Raw genomic sequence first — 25,544 nt, forward strand, 5'->3', positions numbered from 1 at the left:
TTATTAATTTCAGTGTATTTTTGCAACCATGCAATATTTAGAAAAGCAATTGAAATCATTAAGAAGCCGGTTCAAAGCTAGTCCAAAGATTACCGCATTGATGTATAAGAAAATCTTCTGCCCAGCAGTTTCCGTTCCCCACTGCATACGAATGGATTTGCTGATGCAGTAATTAATTTTGTACTACTATTTTCTTCGATACCGGAATCTTTATTATGATCTGTCACAGACCTTGGACGTTCTACACCCTTTTTCGAAGTGTGCGGTCCATCCTGCGTGGCAGTTACTTTTACTCCTACAACTGGGTAATCTTGTAAAGACACATCTTGTAAGTTATAAGGCGATGTATGAAAAACCAATTGACCATCATGCAAAATGGACTGCCCGAAACCTTTTTCCTTTCCAGATTCATTAATTCTGAAATAAATAAAAGACGGTGTATTTATTTATTGCTCGTATTAAACATAATTCACAGTGATAATATTATAGATATATTACGGCTAGTATACCTATACGCAGCAACGTTGATACCATCTTGAAAATCATGATAATTTGGTTTGAAAAATCTCGGCCCGTTTCTGTTATTTCCAAAAAATGCACATCCACCTGTACAACCACATTTTGCTGACTTCGCGCCGATTTCTTGGGGCCATAGGAACCATAATCGTTTTGTGGCATCATCGTGTAATTTTAAATATTTATTTTGTACCAAATGTAAATTGTGTTCAGGGGTTGGGAGTGAAATTGCAGCTTCTAAAATGACCGGGCCTAAAGCTACCGATCCAACTTCCAACCAGATGTCAGATCCATCGCCTAAAATAAATAATAAATCAGTAAAGTAATAAAGTTTGTCTCCATAGCATACTTTTATTATACCTGACATACGACTGCTTGCATTGTTGTGTGATCTTCCACTACCAGTTGTATTGGTATTACTTGTATTTGCAAAGTGATCAGCTGCCGATACAAATTGTCGTATTAATATTCTAGGTAATACACTGGTTATACCAGATTTGACTTGATGACCATGAAGATTACAAGTTGAAACGCGAATCGGTGATATCCAAACATGTACGGCAGTTCCTACCTCTTGAAAATGCAAATCAACAGCATCTATTGCTATTCTTGTCATTCTGTATTTTATATCCTCAGAACTAGGACATCTAAAATGAGATATGAAGTGTATCATTCTGTTTTAAATGTTAATATTTGCAAAAAATTTATTATATACCTGTAATGTTTATCAATGTCACTATCAGAACATTGTAAAGGAGGAATACCATGATGGCAATGATGTGGTAGATCAGGAGGACGTAAAATATTTTCTGTATTTTTTACCATTAACAAGAACGTTTCCAGAGATGTGATAAGATGATGCAATTGAGGAGAGCTCATTTTTCCAGTTAATTTACCTAACTGCACTTCAATTAACCATGCATATTCCAAAGTTTCTTGATCTAAACTTCTTCCTTCGTTACTAAACATTGCGTGTCCCCTAACTTGCAATGCGCTTAACATTAAATGTCCTTGATTTAAATGACGTTCCTTGCTCGATCGAACGACATTATCAGTAACCAGTGCAATAGCCGGCGAGAGAAGCAACTGAAGTTCTGTTTCTTTATATCCTTTTTTCATTTCGAATCCAAATCGTTCAAGAAGTATAACTGGACAAGGAGGATCGTTTTCACCACAATTTTTTACTAAATGAGCCTGAATATCGTGCATGGTAATTCCGACAGTTACTTCCAATGGCCTATAATCTCTGGGATCAAATGATTTTGATTTTGCATCTTTATCATCTACAGATTCAATACTACTGTTTTGTACATCTCTGTCTTTACTTCTTTCTGCAGTCATAGTTGTAGGATTTGTTCTGCTTTGTTGCATATCAGTAAATGTTTGATAATCACCAAATAAGTTTTCTTTTAAATGTATAAAATTTTTCAACAATGACCCATATAAAACCAATATAGATGGACCTATTTCAAGATCTAAGCTAACTTTGTCTGGAGCTATAGATTGTGGATCAAATTTCTGGCTACCATTTGTTGTCCACTGAAGACCAGGTGATTTTCTACATCGAGGAATCCTCATCGGAGATAAAAGAATTTCTTCTTTTTCTGGAGTCGTAATATTTGCTTGTGGGGTGGGTCCTAGAGGTGGACATGGATGATATGTATAATTTATACTTAATGCCACAATCGGTACCGACCAGCAATCAACCCAGCCCGCACCCTTCTGACAAACGTTTCTCCATTTTTTATTTTTACTTAATTCCGATAGATATATGTGTGATCCATCACGTGTCATAATTTTTGCATTCTTATGCAAAGCTAACAAAATTGTACGACTCGTGTTGACTTCAGGTAAATAAAACGAGAGGTCAACACTTTCACCTTGAATCCAAAAACGTAAAGGTATCGTAATAGGCAGATAGTCCACGAATGGGAGATCGAATGACAGCTCGAAGAATTCCCCACAAAAAGCAATGTGCGCATTTTCTTGATTTTGTGATGAACAATCAATCCAATTATATTCATTACATAACGTGATCAATTCAAATTCTTTTAGTAACAAATTAACCTTCCACGTATAAGGTACAAAATGTAAAATATCAGGTCTGGCTTTACTGGCCCAATCATTAATCATGTCTTGAAAAAATTCTTTGTGCGAATAAACTAAATTAGCAGTGGCTTTGCATCCAGTTAAGTTTAACGTCCATTCTTGGTGATCGTTCCATCTTATTGGATAATGACACCTAACACCAAATTCTAACGTTTCACTTTCAAATAAACTTCGATATTGTAAACTCGTAGTTGCTTCTAAATGCAGTAGTTGACCTGTTATTTTCGTAGTATACCCGTCTTGTAAAACAATCCACGGCATAGTAATTTCCAGATATGATCCAGGTCCTACATTAATGTGAACAGCATTTGTTTCTCTATTTTTGCTAAATAATATATCAATCGTAGCTTCATTTAATGTTGATAATCGAATATCAAATGACTGAACTTGTCTTTTCTCTCCAGTCACAGGGGTTTTTGTAACTTTTAATGACTGATAATCGTTAGGAAAAAAAAATTTGTATAAGTGTTCTCTGTGTCTATCCGCCCAAGGTCCATAACTAAAATCAGTACCCTTTCCACATTTAATATCAATACCCCAAATTGGTGGCATAGCCTCTACCATATCCCCATTTACTAATTGAATCATTTCTGGGTGTTCAGGGACAAATCCAGGTTCATCCATGTAATAATAAACTTCCATATGGTTTGAGCTTAATACAACAAATCCTTCTCCCATATATCTAGGTGGATCATCCACCATACCAGTATACTTTGGACTAGGAGCTAGAATGACTTTGAAATTTTCTGCTTTACATTTCGTAAAATGCATGAAATGATCATGTCGGGATGCTGCTGGTTTCGTAGAATATACAAAATGTGCTTCTTCTACAGTTATTGACAAAGTTGTTGGAACTAATCGATTACCAAATACCAGTCTTCCCTAAAATAACAGAATGTGTTATACATGTATGCATATTTAGTTAAAAAATTAACAGTCAAACTAACCGTGCAGACATCTAATTTAATAACAGGTATTAAATCTCTCCAAGTTCGAGCTATAACATGAGCTTCTTTTTTTCTAATATTATCAACATGTCGCGAAACATCCATTGCATTTATTTGCTGGCGAGTTTCATGAGCAGTATTACTAAATGACTCTGCATCACGATCATCGATATTAACAGTATGATCTTCTTCATTGGAAAACATTTGGGGTGTAAGGCCAAATGCTTTTTCTAGTTGTGCATATAGCTGACAGCGATTATAAACATGTAATTCAAAGCCATTTAACATGACTGAGAGTCGTGTATCGGAATGTGAAAGATCTAAAAAGAAATGTCCTTTTCCATTAGAAACAGTTTTAAGAAAAACAAAATTGAATACCAGAAACGTATAAATAATCAGTAACAATGTAGATGTCCATGTTATCATTCGATATAAATGTTATGTAATTATATTTATCATATTATATAGTACCTTCGGATACATCTTTGGGAACATAACTCCTCCACCATCTGAATATAAGCCATCCATCCTGAACTCTGAGACTATAATCTGTTGTGATATAAACTATATCTCTAAACATTATTTTTCCACTTAGTGCACTTAGAGTAAAAGAGCCTGAACATAAAACATTGTGTTGAAATTCAATTGTAGAATACGAACAAACATACATTATAATGAGGCAACATTATGTATTTCAAACACTCACCTACTTTAACATACCCATCTCTAATAACAAATCGATTTAATAATTTTGTCAATATGTAACCAATGACTCTGCTATTATAATAAGCTATATAAATAATCCAAGAAGTGGCAGATACTAATGAGCAAAGTAAATATATAAAACTACTATCCATCTTAAGGTCATCAAGGATGACATGATCGGAATAATTCCAGAAGGCTGGTTCAATTCCAGAAAAAGATGGAACTGTAGCATTATACAGCTCATTCTCCTCCATGATGTCTTTCTTGTAATTATCAAATCAAGAACTGTTACACATTTTGGTGTTCAACGCTAAAAAAATACAAAGGAGTATCCATTAGATAGATATAAACATTGCTTAAAATCTATATTTCTTTAATCATACAATCAACCAATGCATAATCCTTAATTTATCATAACAGTTAATTATTATTTTCAAACTTTACTATCTCAGGCAAATTAAAAAAAAAAATGTATTAATGTCCATGAATTGCCATCTAAATGATGAAAGGGAAAACTTGAGTATGTAAACATAACCTACTTGGTAAACTGTAATTAAAACATATTTTTTTTAATTTATTGTTCCGTTATGTGAAACATTAAAATCCATTTATTGATTTTTATTATTGTCAATACTGTGACTATTTGACGGAATATTATTTAATCTCCAATAAAAAAACAAAGGACATCTTATAAAGAATATATTTATTGCTATCAGCATTAACAAATAAAAATTATGCTTCGTTCTATGTTTACTGATAACTTGTGCAATTCGAATGGTTATCAGCTTATTAGTGAGAGCAAAATACACAGAAAATGTAATGCAATCGAAACGAACTTTTTAAAAAAAATACTTTATTAACAAATGTCAAGTCAAACAAATATGTTTGGCTAGTTTACCTTTATTTAGTACTTATATAAGAATTGCATTCAATTTTTGTTGTGTCACTCATGGCTTAATGTTTATTAGTATATCAGTTTTAATAGATGTCATAGAACTGTCATCGATGGACAGTAACACACATTACACACATAACCACTCCATAGTTAAACTACTGTCATTGACTACAAATTTGTTAGTAATGAAACACAATGCTGTTTGCTGACGCTCTGCACATCATTGAACACAATTGTGTACCCGCCCAAATAAATTGTGAAGTAAGAAGAAGTTTTCACCTTGCGTGCGCGAGTTTCAAACGAAACCAATAAGAGTATTCCAAATTTAGTAAAAGGATTCATATTACGTTATTATTAAAATGTTGTTAGTATTATACATTTACGTATATTTGCTCACGAGATTATAAAATAAGTATTGCATTGCTATTATTATTCATTAGACATTCTATATAGAGTATCTGCTTATTTAAATAACTTGCTTGAACATCTTATCATTTATCATATATGTGTCTCTCTGTTGCTTTAGACGATACAAAGATGATAAACATTCTATTTAGTATGAAACTTGATTGAAGTAATAAAAAATACGGCAGAAAATCTTAATATCTTTCAACTTCGTTTAGCAGATCCTTTAAAATATCATATTTCCCCAGGAAGTTTTAATAGAAGATGTTGGTCATCATTTTGGTGATTTTTGCGACATAGTAGTTTATATACAGCAATTTACAGCAGTTTACGGGCATTTACGGGTTTTTATGGTTGTATTGTATATACCTATCCATTACAGTGATTATAAGCAGTGTGTTTCAAACATACTTTGCAATGCAATTATAATCCTATATTTGTAATTATTATAAGAGAACAGTTTATTTCATTATATGATAAAATGCTGCTGGCTGTATTGAAATCTGTATTTGGTCATGACGATTTCAAAAGTGATATTCAAAAACAAGCAACTACCGCTGTTTATAAAGGTTGTATAATTGTTTCGGTAATGAACTACATGTTGTGTCTGTTAAAACTCATCACTGTCAGTTCTTATGTTTATAAACAATTTTCATTATATATTTGTAGGAAGAGATGACGTATTTGTGTGTATGCCGACCGGAGGTGGTAAATCATTATGTTTTCAATTGCCAGCCATAATGAAAGAAAATAAAGTTACAATTGTCATTTCACCCTTATTAGCTCTTATGAAGGTATGTCATGAATCAATCAAATGGTTCACAATGAATAGAATATCTAATATAACATTAATTTTTTATTGCAGAATCAAGTAGACTTTTTAGTCAGTAAAAAGATAAATGCAAGTTCATTAAATTCAAATACATCTACTAAGGAAAGAAATGCAATAATTAAGGATTTGTCATCTAATTCACCGAAAACTAAATTATTATATGTTACTCCTGAAATGGGAGCGCAGCAGCATTTTCAAGTAAGTTACTCTTCTTTCATTGTAAGTGTAACAATGTCATTATTTGAAAAAATATAATTAAATAATTACCAATATCTTGTTATAGGATATGATCATAAAATTAAGGAAAGCAAAAGTATTAGCTTATTTTGTTATTGATGAAGCTCATTGTTTGAGTCAGTGGGGTCATGACTTCAGGCCCACTTATAGACAGTTAGGTATATTTAAAAAATTATGCCCTAATATTCCCATAATTGCATTAACAGCGACTGCTGCAAAGGAGGTAAATTTCAAACTGTCTTTTAAAATGTATTTGAAAATTGTGTACTATGCCATGCATTATTTACAGGTAAAAGATGATATACTTCAATGCTTAAGCATGAAAAATCCCCTGATATTTTCAGTCCCTGTGTTTCGGCCTAATCTTTATTATGATGTATGGTTCCTAGAAGCACTTGACAAACCCTTTGAACATTTAAAGGATTTTATTTTGAAAGCTCTTGGTTCCCAAGATGCATCTGTTCTAAAAGTAAGAGTTGTCCATAAGATTATACAGTGGTTAATGCTATACACTTCCATTATAAAAGTCTATAAAATTAATGATTTCAGGTAAAGAAAAACTGTGGCATTATTTATTGCAGGAAGAAAGAAACAACTGAAGTGATTGCAAATAAATTATCTAAGTCTGGTATAGCTACTTTAGCATATCATGCTGGTACATGTCAATTATACTTTATTCTTTTATAATCGTGGCTAACTTAGTGACATGTGGAAATGAATAATTCTTTTTGTAGGTTTAAAAAATAAAGAACGTAACGAAGTTCAAAATAAATGGACATCCGGTGAAGTGCCTGTAATCGCAGCAACATGCAGTTTTGGGATGGGTGTGGATAAAGGATCTGTTAGGTTGTGCACAGAATTGTGTAGCTAGTGTATATGTTATTTATTTAAACTTAATTGTGGAACTTATGTTATAGATTTGTTGTTCACTGGACAGTCCCCCAGAATGTAGCAGCATATTATCAAGAATCTGGTAGAGCAGGCAGAGATGGCAAGCCAGCTTTCTGTAGAGTTTATTTTAGTAACGAAGAATATGGACCCATTGCATTTCTTATTAAAGAAGAAGTTACACAGAAAAATACAGAACTTGTAAAATTAAGATGGAAAAATTTTGAGAAGACTGTTTCGTATTGTCTTGAAGTAAAGTAAGAGTCATAATATTCAGATTTATGTTATAAATGTCCTTTTGACATATTCTTATTTAATTGTTTTCAAATAGATGCAGACATGCAGTTTTTTCAAAATACTTTGGGGATAGACCACCACCATGCAAGAACAGATGCGATGTGTGTGAAAATAAAGATGCCGTTCAGGCAAGGATATCGCAATTTGAAATGTCTCACACCAAACGAAATAACCGTAGTAGTAATTTAGATAGCATAGCATTGCCAAAATACGATGATTTGTAAGTAATATAAAATGATATATGATGTGTGGTAATATTATTTTTTAATATATGACTATTTAAATGTATATAGAGGAGATGAATGCAGTGGGCAGCCAATTTCAAGAGAACAGCTCTTAGCCGAAAGTAAACGAGAATCAAAAGAACTAATCGAGAAACAATTTGCTATTCGCAGAAATATTAATAAAAATGACGAGGTACGAGTATAAATTTTACGTTTGTTAATTTTTTTTACGACCTTTGCAATTATTTCAGATAAAAAAGCAAAATCTTAAAGATGCCAGACTATCCCATGTATGTGCGGCTGAAAGTACTGATGTAAAAATCAAGGGTTTGACTGTTCAAGTACGAGAACACTATTATATTCAGTTGAAATCAGCATTAACCGATAACTATGAAAAAATGTGTGCAGAGGAACTGCTACAGGAAAAAGATATGCATAATATAGCGTATGAACTTGAATACAAAGCATTATCTAACACAAAAGTTGCAAATAAGTATAAGTTTGATATGTCTAAACTGGTATGTATTTTATTATATTCGCATACCTTTTTAATATGTTTCAGTGTTTCTAGTTTACATACAGATAGTTACATGTTATTTACTTTTTTAACAAATAAAGATATCTTCTGTCCGAAAATGCACCAGCAGTAATACTCTTCACGAATACTTGCGTGATTATAAAGTAAGTAATAAGCAAACCATAGGAACGCAGAGTTCCAATGATATTCTTGTTAGGAAGGATGAACAGAGGGGAAATAATAGTAATTTAGAAAAAGGTCAAAGTGTACTAAGTAAGTTCTGCTGTAAAGATATCCGTGTTCCGTCTCAAGAATCAAGTGCCACAAGAAACAATATTTTTCCTACATTCAAAACCGCCTTAGAATTGAGAAATGACGATATAGTAACGAAAACAACGTATACCACTAATAAGAAATATTTATTTGATGCAAGTATTTTGAAAGATGATAGTGAAGATATTGACGTGAGAGAAAGGAAAGTAATTAAGAGTCCTGTTGATTATAGTGACAGTGTAAATACTGGAAGAGACAAAATTGTAGAAGAAGATAAACAAATCATAGAATCTCACAAATTCAATGGTTTTACGTGTGCTCGGAAGCTCCACGAGGAACATAAAGTGATATCAAAGACTCAGGGCAAGAAATCAAGAAGGTCTTCGCAGGAAGCAAAGAAAGAGCCAAAAAGTAAAAATGCATCTCGTACGACTAAAACAGTTTATGAACAAATTTTGAAATCTGCCAAATCAGAAACTAACGATCTAGTTAAACAAATGATGTTTGATGAATCAAGTGTAGCAAATGATAAAAGTAACGACGATATGTATGTTACTATGAGCAATACAGCAGAATTAAGAAACAAGAGAAAACATGAAGTTCTAGATTTATATGAGAACAATGTTCGTACTGAATCGACAAAAAGAGTGAAGCTTAACGAAGAAAAATTATCTGCGATTGATTGTAAGAAAATAACTAATTGTCGTAAAGAAATTGGTGTAACCAAAATTGTTGCCGAGGAAAATAAAAATGAAAGCAAAAATATAAAAAATGATTTGGTGTTATCGATAACAAAAGATGCAGATAAAGAAGTATCAAGAGATGAACGTTTGGTAACTAAGAAGTCAGAAGGACACAAGTCTCTTGACGAAAAACGTCATAAATCGAATCGTACAAAACATCAGACAGATAAAAAGGAAAAGAAAATGGTACCTGCAGATAAAGCAACGCAGTTTAAAACTGCAGAAGTTCTGAAATCGTACTTAATGAAATACTATCCATCCAAACGTATACCCGACAGAACTTCATTTTCAAAAACTTGTAGAGAAATGCATTATAGGATATTGGATCAAAAAATATTCGGTAACTTATATGTTAATTACGTTACAGTATTCACTTAATATAAGTAGCATATAATGACAATTGTTTTCAGATAAACAGGGAATACAGCGATTTGTTATAAAATATATGACACAGAATTAATCAGAAGTATCTAAAGTTTTTCACCGATAAACATTGATATACAATTGTACAGATACATCTATAAATGTAGAATTACAAATTCATTACCTATCTATTTTATTTATTGTATGTTATATAGATATTTTTTGTATATAAATGTCAATTAACAATATTTAAAAGTGAATTTTTATTTCCTGAAATATATTTGTTAAAGCTTCGAATGACTTTTTTATGTTTTATGATGGAAGTATATGAAAGATTTTTATAGGTTTAAAAATAAAGTATTAATGTAATATAATTTTATTAAAAATATTATTTGAGCAATTTTTCGAATTATTCACATTACTAATATTTCACTGGCAAGAATTACACTATTCAAGAAAGTGAAAAATGTAACAGTCATGATACATATGCACATATGTCTTATTAAATACATTTATTCTTATAAAATATATCAAACATTCAAACAAAGGAAACAGAAATCATTACAGAACTTTTAAACAATGTTGTATGATTGTAATACAAATAAATGTTGAAACTATATAAGTCGAGGACATGTATTTATTTTCATTTTGAAAATACTGTTTCCTTAGTTGATCTATTATTTCCGCAAGTTCAGGCAAGACTGAAAGTTTTCAAAATATTTCTATTTAATGAACTACTTAAAAATTAAAAATTCGCATTAGAACCTTATTATTTCCAATGCAGACTTAGCTATTATACATAATTTGAAAGTTACCTGTTCTTTAGATCAATACAATCGGATGAGGAATTGTAATGCTAAAAAACAGTTGATTCATAACTATAGTTACCTAAGTACAATATTTACAAATATTTACTTTCATCGCATTCTGCAATTTTTTAAATTAAGTTTGAAAGTTTGGGTACTACAAAACTTGATCTATTTATTAATGCTTGTAATTATTGTTCCCCATGTAATAATCCAATCATAATTTTATACAATTGTATAACAGACATGATACTTTAAGAAAATGATTACTCATTATTGGCATGAATTTAGTTTTAAGGTGGAGTCAATTAACTGGTAATTTCAATATAGACAAGTAACATTGAATAATCTCACGCCTGTTAATAAAAAAAAGTACGACGCTTTACATTAAATAATGCTTCATGAAAAGTTTACGAAACATTTCTTATAAATAATACTTTTAAGGATTTACTACTAACAATAAGATACATGATTATGGTTTGAGCATATGAATGAAGTAAGTCACAGCAAGTTTTATCGTTTTGGTTGATCTAACTATTTTCACATGTACTTTATAGTAAAAAACATATAGTAAACGCACAGTAGAAACTGCTTTTTTTATGATAATACGATATAATTTTTGCGACGTTGTGTAAATTTTTCGAGTTTATGATTATGTAAGGCCAACTATGATAGATATGCATTAGAATAACAAACGGTGCAATTCCAAATAAACCATTTTTGACAAATTACCATGTTTGACAATCATAATGCGATTTCACCGGATTAAAATTAAATTAAATGTGTATGTACATCCTTTGAGTTTCAAACTATATATGTATGTTTTCTCCTGTTCCTTTTTAAATAGATACGTTCGATCAAGGTTTTATAAAAATCGCTTAATCACTACGACCAGTCTATAATAGTATCAGTCTTAGTTCATTTCCTTTTTGCGTGTGGTTACACGACACATTCTTGAGCAAACCGATCATTGTATTTTATGCTTTTACTTTATTGTTCCTAATAAAATTAGTAAGTTTTCTAATGAACTGCATCATCTCTTCATAAAGAAACAAGAACCACCTATAAATTTTATGCGGCTAAACCAGACAAGACATTTTGTCAAAAAGAAATAATTTGATACGTACAAAATAAAGACCGATAATTGTTTAATATTATGTACATAAATTATGTATTCATACTGTGAGCGGGTAAATTGTTTTGAATTTGCACCGTTTGTACCGACAGATGGCAATCTGTAATCGAAATATGATTTATAAATATACAAAAAGATGACGCCACTTATCATGAACGGTGAAATACGTTACGATTACATTTAAACTAGTACGAAGTGTCGTGAGTCGCGAGTGAGGAGCCCTTTTACAATTACTAGTTTTAAATAAACTATATAGAAGATAGTTTCACAAATTCTGTGAGGTGAAATTAAAGCAGTGTTTCAACACAATTCGAACCCTATGACACTACTAAAAGTTTTAGAAATCTCGACATAGAAGAATCAAAACTCTTCGAAATCAAGAGTACAATTCCAATGTATCAACACGGACTTCGACTTTTTATTCGAAACGGTCATCGTCTTTCAAAAATCGAAGTGATTCGATGCGTACTACTGGGTATGCGCGTAAAACGATTTTACGCAGAAATAGCCTCTTCCTAAAGCAGGTATTGCATGCTATCGATCACACGATCTCTTCTTTTAAATTCGCTAATTCCGTTGTCACATCGGACGTCCCGTTCGGTTCCTTCGAATCGAGTAGTGAACTATAGTGAGTGTCCATTTCGTTCGACTTGCACGAGAGTCGCCGGTTTGTTAAGAATTGCAACTTTTGACTTGTGATGTCCGCCGTGGCCTGCCACTGTTGAGGTAACAACGATCCTTTTGTTTGGAACAAAACGATCTTGTGGACACCGAAAAATATAGCGACCACGGCGGCAAATATTAAACCGTATATCCCCACTTTCTCCACAACTGGAAGGGCGTTCAAATAGAGCCAGAAGCGAGTGTTCAATGATGCTGGTAATTCGTACATTCCCTAGAAAAAAATATTTCAATTAGTTAGCTTAATTTTAATTCAAACTTACAAATTCTTAATAATATTGTGCTATATTATACATATACATGTATATAAAGGTTAGTTTTTGAGCGTCTATCGAGTTGCTTATATATTCAACCCGCCATTGCCGTGCAAGTAATTTTGAATTATCCACACGTAATAATTTTAGAATCAATTTTGCCATTAGAATTTACGAAATGAATTGAAAAGGTTAGACAAAAGGTGGAGTTTTCATTATAATTTTTTTAAATAGATAACATTGACACTCAGATATATTATTAAGTGTGCCATTATATGTGAACAGTGGCTGTACACATATGTATACATATACATATTATGCAGTTAGTCCTGAGCGCCTGTTGATAGGCAACCCGTTTTCACCTGTGCAAGTTGTTTCGAATCATGCACATATAATAATTGTAGAATACCATTTATCATTACAATTTACGAAATAAACTAACAGGGACGAATCCTTACCATAATTTTATTAATTAGGTAACACCGAGACTTAGACATACTATATATTAAGCGTTTCATTACATGTGTACAGTATAAACGCGACTTTAGATGTACCGATATTAAATATATGTTCACTGCATCGACGTATCGATAAATTTCTATATAATATCAAATATATTTACGTACAATTTCAAACCACAGGAGCGGTAACACGAAGTTCTCGAATTTCTGGACCCTGGCCATGTGACCGATATTTTGCAAGGCCATATTTATTTGGAATCGGAAGGCAAGGTTCACCGGAAGTCCCGACTTGGGTTGAACATAGGCGTACGACTCGTGCAGATTCGCCCTCGGATTCAGACCCTCCACAGCTTCCAAGATCCTTGGATCCGTTTTGTAAAAGTGCGGAAAAGACAGAGCGATTGGAAAACCTGAAGAGAACACGTAAAAGTGAGTTTCTTAATCCTATTACATCGATTCTGAACAACTTATATTAACTAGTAGCTGGAACATCGACGCGGCTACGCTTTTCAGTTTGTTTACACGAGCAATTAACAATATTGCTGGTTACATGCATTATGCACCGTGGACGCGATAATGAAGTCTCCTAACGCAGTAATTGTCCCGTGCACTTGTAGCCAGTTGATGAATTTTTTTTCCACCGTTTACCGCGACTTGCGAATTGCGTTTCATTTCCATTGACGCGATTCAACTCTCGAATATTCCCGTGAATCGTGACGGATCATGCGCGAAGTTTATGAAGCGTAACAATGCGGTATACGTTAATTTTATCGAAATTCTCTCGATTCAACTTGTAACAATAATTTAAGATTGTGCATAACTGTAGTGCTGATTGGACAATGTGCTGATTGTATTTTATCCGTGCAACTTGGCAGAGTAAAATCGTGGTAAATGATACAATCAACTAATATACAGTGTACAGAGTATTACTTTAATTACAACGTAAATTCTTAATATATAATTTCAAAATTCTTTGAATTCTTCTGTTTTTATAGTACGTGTAAATGTTATGACGAAGACCCAATTAACAGAATACGTTGTAATGCGAGTCAATTCCCTGATTGCTTAGAATTTTTCTCCGATCGTTCGATTATTTCAATCGTCTACAACTGCATTCGCTGTTTTGAACAACCGTTCAAATGAGAATTGCACAACTAATAATTCGTTTCAGACACATGATCGTCGGACTCTGTAGCGCAGTGTAGTATATTGTTTACCACGTGTCTTTAAATTTTATTTTTTTTCATTTTGTAACTGACTAATAATAATAGATAATAATAGTAAATTGTCTTACCATAATAGCAATCGGTAACGTCGATCAAGCCAGCTTGCAAGCAATGCCCTTTACGGCAGAAGCATTTGTTCTCCGGATTGTAGACGCCATTGTCCAACTGATTTTCGAGGAATTTATACTCGTACGTGTGTAACCCGTTTATGAACTTTTCCCCAGTTCGTCCCTGTAACATGTTTTCGATAGCACAAATTATTTTTTTGAAACAATTTCAACTAAAACAGTATGACAATTAATTAGGTCTTCAATAGCTGAGTTAACTGGAAACTCTATCGTCGCTGGGAGAACAATATATTGTTTACTGTCTATTAACAGATACCAGGCAATGTTCTTCTATTAATTTCTATCATAATTTATTGTTTATTCTGTGTTATAGGATCATCGATAATATTCTTCTTTCAATATTCATCGCATAAAAACTCGTTCCTAACTTTAAGGTTATATTTAGTTCCCATCGATTCAGATTAATAAATTCAATCACTCAAAATTGATTTCGCTGGAACAGTATCCATGAAACCAAAGTTTCCCGCGAGTTTCTCTTTTTCCACCGAATCAACAGTAAGCAATAAGAGTGTACACCTTCACAAGGCAATTGTCAAACCGTATTTCGAATTAATTCTTTCATTGGCTCGATCGAATCTGAATTTTTGTTGAATTCTTGGAAAGAACTGATGGACATTTTTATGATCCCGGCGGAATTCGCCAAAACAAGTTCGTCTCGGTTGGGGGTCAGATATTTCTGGTATTAAAGTTCAACGTACCATATAAGCGCTACGACAGAGACTTTTTCTGTAGAAAAATATAGTATCGTTCGGCTGTATGTAACTGGGGAACTTGACCGCATCGCTGGCACCGTTCACATTCGCACACTTTCCTGTCCATTGCGGCAGATTCACGTTGCCGTTGTACTTATCAATTAAGCCCGTCAGACGGACGTCGGTTTCTCCTGTGTAAACGGTTTCGAAATCACCGTCAAAATCGTACATCTGTGAGCAGAAACACGTTACGTTGAAATACAAAAAAATTTGGAAATATTTCTATGAACTTGCAAAGAATGTCAGTTCAACTCGAGACACATTATCCAAAGAGTGACATTCTTCGAAGGATTTGAAAGATTTTCTTTCATTATTATGAATTATAATCTTATTACGAAGTACAATCTTTGTAAATTAAATGATATCTAACGTGGTAAGAATTCTATATTTATCATAAATTCGTTTATAATTTTTTCTTTGTCTATTCCATTTTCTTCATAATCCAATTTTCAATTTTCTTGTAAAATAGTGTACTTGGATATGTTCTTAGATCATATGAACAGAGTTCTGAGAAGTTGATGAGAAAGTACACGGAACTAAAGAAACATCTACTTACTCTGTCGATGAGACCCAGTTTATCGAATTTGATCCAGGATGGCATCATATTGTTGCCTAGCGTGACAAGAGTGGATTCGTAACCAAACATAAATTCTCGAGCCGTCATTCTCACTAGAGGTTGCGTGTCTGTGTGGAGGATCAGCATGTTTAGACCAAGCCTGGTGATATACGATGCATCCCTCATCACATTTGTGATACTCTAAAACAGGATAATTGTACATCGAATCAGCCGTTGCATTGAATTCTATAAATTCTGTTTCTTAGATTTCCAGGGGCTGTAACATTTGATTTCACTTGTGAATAGCTGTAAATTTAAATTAACCTACGGAAGATGAACATTTTGGATGATGAAATAGACGGTCAGTACTTAGATCCAGATGGACCCCTAATTATTATCTGTCTTTAGAACTGTTTTCAAACAAATATTCTTCAACATAGGGGTTTTATCTTTGTTTTTTTCTTACCAAATTTCAAATAGGTCTTTTTATGAAAGGCTAACATAAATTGTACGCTCCAGTTAGTTTTCTAAAGCTGGAATGGTGCTACGAGTTTCTGAAATCCCAGGTCAAAATGGATCCAGACACTGTCGTAACGAGAATTGAAACGATCTAGATATGAAAAACTCTGTGTATACAAACTTAATCCAAACTCGAGAAATGCAAATCTGGACCCCAGAGCCAGAGTGTATTAAGTACACTTTTTTAAAAAATATATTTTACATGTTTTGTGTAGTTTTTAATATAATACTTTACAAGTGATATTAAGTTCATGTCTTGTTCTCAGCGAAACAGTGTAAATTCCATTAGATAGGGGACTTAATGCAATGTTCAGCATTTCTACATATCGCGACTTGCTTTAAGTCCATCCAATAATTCGAAGGTAGTGATTGTTTCTCGTTGAATTCTTACTGAATGGTTTCAGAATTACAAGGTATTTGCACCTTTGGTTTGTTCTCTTCTAAAATTTAAACAGTGTAATTTAATACACTTTGACTCAGGTGTCCAGAAATTGAAAAGGGATTTAAACGGGACTCATTCCTGGTCATATAAGTGGAACAGGTCCAGTATTCCTCAGACACGTGAAATAGGGACCGGTTCAGATAAGACAAGTAGAATAGGACTGGTTAGTGGTTAGACACGCTGAATGAGGGCTTTGCATCGTCATTTAAGTAGAACAGAACAGTTTATTATCAGACAACTAGAATATGGATTGTCTGTTAGCGTGGTTTCTTAGCCCCAAGTTAGTTCTATTTGAATTTTGTGGACTTGGATGAATCAAATTCGAGTCTTTCACTCCTGAATTGCTTCAATTCGAGTCTTTCCATTTCGGAAGGGTTCGATTCATGTTTCTCTGTCCTGGGTGGATATGATTTCAATTTCAATGTATCCAATTCGTGATTTTCACTTTGAAGTTGTTCTAACTCCCGTCTGTCTATTTTTTATTAATCCTGGTTTGTTATAATTTAAATCTTTCAGTGCTGTGTTACTCGTACTGATACTGTGCTTACTTTCACTTATGAAATTTAGGGGGTCATTATTATTTTTTTCTCAATATAATTGATCTGTATTTATCAGTATGACCTATTGCTAGCAATGGAAATAGAATTTAGCATATATTCATAATGTATGAAACACCTAACCATTCCAAAGGGGAAACATTGTAAGGGGCAATATCATAATTTTGTACCAATCTTTCTATACATTAGTCTGTCTATTCTTATATCATAATATCTTACAAAACCCCGTACATTTTCAGTCACAACCAAACGTACTTTCAATACACAGTTGTTAATATCAGCAAGAAAACAGTCCACGCGACTTCTTCGTTACTGTCAATTAATCGCTCCCGTTAAAAAATACCACACATATCCTGCGGGGCTAAACGCCTCGCTTAATTAGCAATTATTCTCTTATCACGTAACGTTAAAGGGGATCCCCTCATTTGTGTCCATTGTTCCATCTCTTGTTATCACTTCTCTGAAACGATTTTATTATTACCTACGTTCCATTCTGCGACGCGCGTCCACGTCGAACGATTCATCGCGCGTCCCTTGTACGTGAAAACAAAGCGATTCTTGAACTTCCGAAAGTTCATTGACGTTGTTATTATGGGCATCGAGCATCTGCTTGCTACCGTGCGCCAGTCGAGGATCCCGTACACGCTTTAAAGTCAACATTTCTATCGGCCGTCATACATATGCATGCGTAACTTATCGACACACACGTGTTACATAAGGATGCACTTCGGGAATTATGCCTGGCTTGGCCGCCATCGTTCGCTGTGAATGACCAGCGAAGTGCAACCGGGAAACGCGTCTTCGATTCGTGTATCCACGATTCGTTCGACGACACTTCGCTCAAGTCCCCGTCAATGGGGCAGCAATAGTTAATCACTTTGCTAAACGACGAAGACTATCTATAAATAAACACACGATGACTTCGCCGCGTCTGATTTGCACGGTTACAGTGGTTCTGGAAATTCACAATTTTACGAAATTGATATTCAAAAATCTCAAGTACAATCTTGCAGAGTTATTACGAATATTTTGTTCAAACGATGACAACATGGCCTCATTCGAAAAAACTAGCACCATTGATGATACTGAAGGAATTATCTGTAAAAATTACATACCTTACAATTAGTCGAAAACACCTGTTATTTTCTAATATCTATTCATAATCTTTCTTAAATTGTAATCACTCATTTTGATTGTTAATCTGATAGACGATATTAATCTATATTTATTATAAATATATTTAAGAAAGATTTTGAACAGATAATACAAAGTGACACGCGTTTTTGACTAAGATACGTAATTTTGGCAGATAATTCCCTCGGTGTTATCAATGCTGCTAGATTTTTTTCTACCAAAGCCATGTTGTTATCGTTTGAACCAAATATTTCTGATAGCGTCGTAAGATTATATTGGACATTTTTGAATATCAATTTCGTAAAACCGATGCCACGGAAGGTACATGGTACGGAATTTTACGGAATTACGTTGTTACGTAACATGGCATTTTTCACATAAACAACGACGGAAATCGGCGATTAAAAGATTGAAAAAAGATGTTCATATGTCATTCTGCTTTTTTTTCTCTCTTCCCGGGAAACACTGTGTTCTTGGACATAAACATGATATACATGTTTGTAATCAATGGGTTCGTCACTGCATCCCTGTCGTCCGATCCTGTCGATCAGAGATCTATCGGGTCGCATAATACTGGAAGTAAAAAGGTAATTGGACTACTATTAACCTTGATCGGTGACTATTTCATTAATCTCTAATTGAACGTTCGAGTCTGTTTTTTGGACCGTCATTTCGTGATGGCACGTTATGACGTTCGAATGAAGTGCCTGTTTTTAAATTGGAGCAATGAAAAGTACAAAATCTGATTGAGTATAATACCGTCACGATAAAATTCTTTGCTTGCAATATGAAATTAGTTCTGAAAGGGACAAAAATTAATCATGTGTCAATAGCTTTTGAAGTGTTCTCTACATAAAATTTACCTATAGGTAAAAAGAACAATAGCAAGAAAAGTCTGTTGGATAATATAAAAGTACAGTGTAGAGTAACATTTTGGTATTTACCTCACGTTCGACGAGCTTTTTAGAGCAGGTAATGTTTGTGGTGAACTAAAGTGAAATTTTCAAGTATAACTGGAGATGAATATTAAGAAGTGCCTGTATTAAGTTCGGAGTGTAGCATCTTTTTGGAATATTTCATTTTCGTTATATTCATTTACAACCGTGAAGGGGCTGGTACTTTGTTGTAACATTTTCTAATGTAATATTCCATTTTGGAGAATATATCCTTTCAAGATTTACCTTATACATTCGTTCGTGCGTACAATAAGTAGAAAGAGATAGTCATAAACAGTCACGTCAGGCAAATCTTATGCTTTCTCGGTGCAATGATACACTCGTTAAGAATGTCCTTCGTGCATCGAATGGAAATTTAGTGTAGATCCGTGACGAACCGTTTTTTTTTTTCAACTGTAGCCGTTCCCAGAGTTACTTCCAGGGAAATAAAAGTGTGTCATGCTTGCCGTGTGTCATATTTCGCTAGTTCTCTCCTGCGTACATGGGGGAATTCTTACTCTACTCCTTGAATAAAAGAAAAAAAAAAGAATCGACACGCAGATCGATTTAGCACGTTAGAACATTACCAATGCGACACGTTATGTCACAGTTATCAGCTTTATTGGTTTTTTCACCTTTTATTTTTTCCCCTGTCCGCGTGATCCATAAAAATAGGATAGCTAATAATTTGCCTGCGTAAGAAATACAAAATCCAGTCATTGGATATCGAGAAATCTCTGTAAAATCAATAAAAAAAGGATGATTGATGTTATGGTAAATGGATGTATCTGATTATTTGTCTTATGGAATCAGTAAAAAACAAAGTTGTTCGATACTAATGAACGGATGTGCCTAATTATTTCACTTGTAAAATCGGTAAAAAAAATCGTTGACTAACGTTGTTGAACGAATAGTATACATTTGTTTTATAAGTAAAAAATCACACTTCCGTGTGAAATAGATCACTTTTGTTTTTTTTCTTTCCGCTGTGTATCTATTTTTTCTGTGATGCGATGACGACTTAGTTGTCGTTACTATTATTCTTTTTTCCGCTGGACCACGTTGCATTGCTTTTATCCGTCTCGGCTGTTAGTTAATCGATTGCGTCAGATACGACAGGCACGCAGCACGTTTCCGTGTACGTACAAATGACCGATAAAAAGTATCAGAAACGTGAGTAACTTCTCCCTTCAGCAACGATCGCTGATTGCAAAATCGTTCACCGTACTTGTAGGCTCGCGACAACAACGGTTATAGGCTGTATTCCCAAGATATGTACTCGTTTCCTTGTGTTCGTCATTCTACATTTTCTCCTCTTGAATGTTGAGTACTCAAAAAAATGACACGAATTTAAACAAAATTATGACATTTCATCTGTCATGGCGACTGGTGTAAAAAATCTATCTACCGAACAGAGAATCTTCACTTCAGGTTTTCCACTTCAGGTTTTCCTAAATACAATTAAGACGATAGGGTGATTTAACGAATGATCAACCCTTTAACGCCCAGTCCCTTAAATCGTTATTTCAAAATTATGAGACTGAGTTATACCTTGTATCTTGTTATGTTGAAGTCGAAAATGTCGATATTAAACTGACCAATTTTTTTTCATTTCTTAAACATTTATTTTTGGAGGGAATATTTGAATTTGTTAATCGAAAACGTTGAGATCTACTTCACATCAGTGGAACTATGGATCCTTGCAGGCAAAAGTTAGATATTAACACTAGAACTACCAGCATTAACTATATACCAAGTTAAATTGTGTAATATATTCATATGTGTAATATATGTATAATACAATACAGCTTAGTACAGTGTAATATAAAGTGCATAAGAAATTAGAAGTCAACATAAATTTCGATGGAAGTATTTCTAGGATTTCAGTAATTGTAAAATAAAAAATCTGAAATCCGTCATTTTGACAGGTTCGGTAGGTCAAGTGTTAACCGACGGCAGAATTTGACGAACTTTTAAAATCAGCGTTGCATCGGTGCAACGCTCGGCGTTAAAGAGTTACATACGATTGAAACAGTACATTTTCTGAAGTTCTTAGTAATTTTCGTCGCAATTGGTAAACGATAAAATGTCTAGAATTCTACATTTTTATAGCGTCATATATCTGTCAATGTTTTAATCTGATAAAAATGTTATGGTTGTACGTTCGTCGTCGGTAGTTTCGAACGTCGAAGCCGGAGATCACAATTCGTCGACGGTGGTCATGAATATTAACATTTCGTTTGAATGAATAATCAAAAACGCGAAATCGTCGTGGCACAGTCAACAAAATTCAGCTTCCCGCGGAAATGGGAATGCTGTCGTGACGGTAAACCGATCCAGTCGTTCGTCCCTGCGGAATCGACGACTCCGTCGCGATTTCTCGTCATTACCGTCCGAGATCTAGTCGACCGTGCGTATGTGCGGAGTCGGATCAGTAATACCGTGTTTTCCCTGTTCTTTTTGCCGTGGCCGGTTTGCAACCTGCTCCCATAAGCGAACCTTGAGCCCCGTGATTAGTAACCGATTCCATTGCTGCGACGATGACAACACGATTCTTTCGTTCCTCGAAACTCCCGTTCGAACAATTCGAAATTACACAGGTTATTTGAAAAGTTCTCGAAATCAAGTACAGATGACGTTGGTAGCCCTGAAATTTTTAGTTAGATTTTTATTGGTTGCAGGAATAATTAATGCATTAATGTGTTAAGGTATTAACACCGGTACAGAGGAGTCTTCTATTTCTCGAAATTTTTTTACTGGAACAATGTTTTTTCTTCATCCCAACTATCTACCATTACAAATCGAATATTATTGTATTAAAGGATAAACAAAAAGCCTGTTGCTGCCTTTTAAAATCACGAAAAAAGTAATGGCGTACTCACAGTCCGTTTCCTTAAGGGTTAATATTCTGTAACTTTTTAAAATCAATATTTACTCATTTTTTTTTTAATAATATAATTTACTCTAATTTTTAATTGTTCCATCTCCACTAGTTTCTAAACTGAGGAAATTCCGTTTAAAGTGCACGAAGTTGAATATTATAGAAACAGGAAAGTAGTGAAATAATCAAACACACTATGATATCAACTTCTAAAATTTGATCTTATTGTAGTGTGCATTTTTAAGTGTTGTTAGTAGTTGGAGATACAACCATTAAGAAACAAAAAACTTTCAAACTTTCGAAATTGGGACTTAAAAAAATATTTGTTATTTTTTCGGATGAATTTTCTTTATATTATGGTGAATTTGTATTCTTTGGATCAATGGGACGCATGCAGATTGATTAACTACATTTTGTTTAAGAAATGAGTTAGAACAATTAAGAACTCGGGCGACGATATGAAGGCGTTATAGCGTGTTAAGATAGCGCCGGCGCGTGTAACATCCTTTCGCCGCTGGCGAAAGGAATCTCGGATCGCCGCGTCCGTTACCCCTGTAGTCATCTTCGATAAATTGTTGACCTCGCACACCGGCAGTCGCGGTTGAATGCCACGGAACGAGATATCGACACGGGGCGTTCATTCGATTGTTTCGTTCGCGACGAGCATGGTGTCCGACGATTTTTCGAAAAAAAATATTATATGCTGATGATAGACGCTCGATAGCGTCGTCATTTCGAATTTTGTAACAGCCCTTTTTTGCGTCCCCGTGCGTAGCATTTATTTGCAGTCGCGATAAATGTTAAGGGGGTATTCCCACTCGGAAGGGTCAGAAAATCGTACTTTCAAATTGTATTTTCTTGAAGTATAACACCTTGAAAACATGTTCACAAAGTGATATGCTTCAAGTTATTGAAATGACGAAGTTATAACGATTTTAAGAAAACGATACACTGTAGAACCATTTCTCGCGAAACCAGACAATGCAGGAAGCGTTCGGCGGGAATCTGTGAAAGCATCGCGTAATAAAGTAAACTCGCAGCCTTCGTGTGCAACAAGGCTGAAGTAAACACATGGCGATTAATCGCGCCGTTTCACTGTGCTAGGTCACAGCTGTCAAGTGAACAGCGGTATAATTAGCGATTCCGTTGAATTGTTCGCGAATTATGGTTGTTAACTCCCCCATAAACGACACCCGTATCTCGCGCGGAGTGCACGCGATCACTTGACAGAAATCACCGTTGGATGTTGAAAAGTGAACAGGTATGCCAGGTTTTGCTTTCAACACTTTCATGCATTTTACAATTCGTTTTAGTCAACATTTGGTAAATTTGCAATATCATTTAGGATAATTGCTAGCGTTCTATGTATTTAGGTAGTTCCATATGCAAAAAAAAATTGAAGATATGGGAAACGATATGTTTAAACGAATTGTCGCTCTTTGAGAAAATCCACTTCGTGAATTTTTCGAGTACAGCAAGCTTCTAAATTAGATGATGTGGTTTTTCAGTAGTGACTATTTCTACTTATGGTAAACATCATTCTATCGCTGTTTGCTAACAGTTCGATTATTCTTTAGGATGTCGATTTACGTCCGATTAACCAGGAAAATAAATAATGGTGTATCGTTATCAGTGTTTATAAACATGAACCTGAAGTAATGTGTTATCAAACAAATGTGCGATTATAATTTGGTTGATAAACGAGATGTTTGTATTACAGTTTCTTTTTTTTCAATTTTGACATGAAAATCGTCCCATTCACGAATTACGCCTCACTGTTTTGTTCAGGGATAGAAAAAATATTTAAAATCTAATGTACACAAGGTGCAAGTTGTTGATTTTACCTAGGATCATGAAGATCATCGGCCCTTTTTTCGATAAACATCGATATATACTTTTTATTTGCTGGTAGTGGGTTTAGAACCAGTGTAGATCGAGTAATCTATAGTTCAAGATCATCCAAGATCAGCTTGGAAGAAAATCAGAATGTAAAGCTGTTATATACTTCCTATCGACTATACATCTTTCTTTCCACACGGAATTTATGTCAGATTGTTGCATCTAGAGATCGCATTGAATATTTTTTGTACTTATAAGAACTCAGGAAAGTGACGAAGACATTTACTTAAGTAATAAATCTCATTACAATCATAACTTCAAGAATCAATAACTTCAAGACAAAAAAACGTTATTCATTCTGACAATGGAAATTCGTGAACATTCACGTGCCACAGTTTTCATTTTGTTATTTTTTGCGTTTCTTACATTAGCATTAAGTTTTGAAAGTTTACTGGAAAGATTTCGCCGAGATTCTTCTCCTTACCAGTAATGAGGCTCCTTAATGATTCCAGCTACGATTAGCATACATCATACGATCGTAATGACGAAATTAAAGCGTGCATAATGGACACACACGCACACACACGCGTGAGAAAACGGAACTTATATTTTAACAGCAATCATGAATATAAATTTTTCGAACGGATTATAAAGATCAAGGTCGGTCATTTTGCTCACCAATAACGCGATGTTCGGTAGTATCAGAAAGTCCAGCTCGGTCCCGTTGCTCATTTCCCGTACGTAGGTCAAAGGATGATGAAGGTTCGCAGACACGGTGCCGTTCGTGTTGAATCTTACGTTCCCGTGTTCCAACGATTCCCTGAAATTTATTTAACGGAGGTTATCGTGACTGCGTCCTGCGATCGAAAACTATCCGATACAGAGGGTGACGTATAATAATATATGCCATAATTAAAGAATAATTAGTGGCGCCGGTTATCTAAAAATACATCCGAAAAATCGGGAATAAACGATGAATTTACAAATTCATAAGCCGTTTACCATCGAACATTACCTATTAATAGCCTTCATAAACAATAAATCTTCCAACCATTGGGGGGTATGAATTTCGTAAAATCAGGAAGAGAACTATTTCGGATATTTTTATTCCTGCTTATACAATGTATCATCTTTTTTTTCGATAACACCGTGCCACCCTGTGTATCAAGAAATAATTATTCGTATATATTTGTACGCTATTGAATATTTAAAATTGAATCTTTGGAAACCAGGAACAAACGAAAATTGTGTTTCTTCGACAGTGGTTACATAGCAATGAACCAGTTA

General features: G+C 34.1%; 3 protein-coding genes across 3 annotated transcripts in view; 1 reads left to right on the forward strand and 2 right to left on the reverse strand.

The window, feature by feature from the left end:
- Nucleotides 1-89: 89 nt before the first annotated feature.
- LOC107188489 (uncharacterized protein KIAA1109-like) lies at nt 90-4,531 on the reverse strand. The gene is made up of 7 exons (XM_015576783.1): nt 4,279-4,531; nt 4,044-4,187; nt 3,573-3,892; nt 1,232-3,507; nt 877-1,163; nt 510-813; nt 90-417 (listed from the first exon to the last, which is right to left on the reverse strand). The coding sequence occupies exons 1-7, from the start codon at nt 4,529-4,531 to the stop codon at nt 90-92; spliced, it is 3,912 nt and encodes a 1,303-aa protein (XP_015432269.1).
- Nucleotides 4,532-6,032: 1,501 nt separating this feature from the next.
- LOC107188416 (ATP-dependent DNA helicase Q5-like) lies at nt 6,033-10,048 on the forward strand. Its single transcript, XM_015576709.1, has 13 exons — nt 6,033-6,146; nt 6,247-6,371; nt 6,443-6,607; nt 6,693-6,869; nt 6,936-7,115; nt 7,196-7,301; nt 7,381-7,492; nt 7,564-7,791; nt 7,866-8,051; nt 8,125-8,248; nt 8,307-8,573; nt 8,674-9,928; nt 9,999-10,048. Exons 1-13 carry the CDS (start codon nt 6,059-6,061, stop codon nt 10,046-10,048), a joined length of 3,063 nt encoding a protein of 1,020 aa, XP_015432195.1. The 5' UTR covers nt 6,033-6,058.
- Nucleotides 10,049-12,433: 2,385 nt separating this feature from the next.
- Nucleotides 12,434-25,544, reverse strand: part of LOC107188361 (scavenger receptor class B member 1-like) — a 30,182-nt gene continuing 17,071 nt past the window's right edge. Inside the window, exons 3-8 of the mRNA XM_015576637.1 lie at nt 24,936-25,077; nt 15,951-16,151; nt 15,341-15,565; nt 14,583-14,745; nt 13,454-13,698; nt 12,434-12,787 (exon numbers count right to left, since the gene is read on the reverse strand). Coding sequence (XP_015432123.1) covers nt 12,434-12,787; nt 13,454-13,698; nt 14,583-14,745; nt 15,341-15,565; nt 15,951-16,151; nt 24,936-25,077 — 1,330 coding nt within the window. The remainder of the gene's footprint in view (nt 12,788-13,453; nt 13,699-14,582; nt 14,746-15,340; nt 15,566-15,950; nt 16,152-24,935; nt 25,078-25,544) is intronic.

Source organism: Dufourea novaeangliae, unplaced genomic scaffold (assembly GCF_001272555.1).
Source record: "Dufourea novaeangliae isolate 0120121106 unplaced genomic scaffold, ASM127255v1 scaffold124, whole genome shotgun sequence".
Classification (NCBI taxonomy): domain Eukaryota; kingdom Metazoa; phylum Arthropoda; class Insecta; order Hymenoptera; family Halictidae; genus Dufourea; species Dufourea novaeangliae.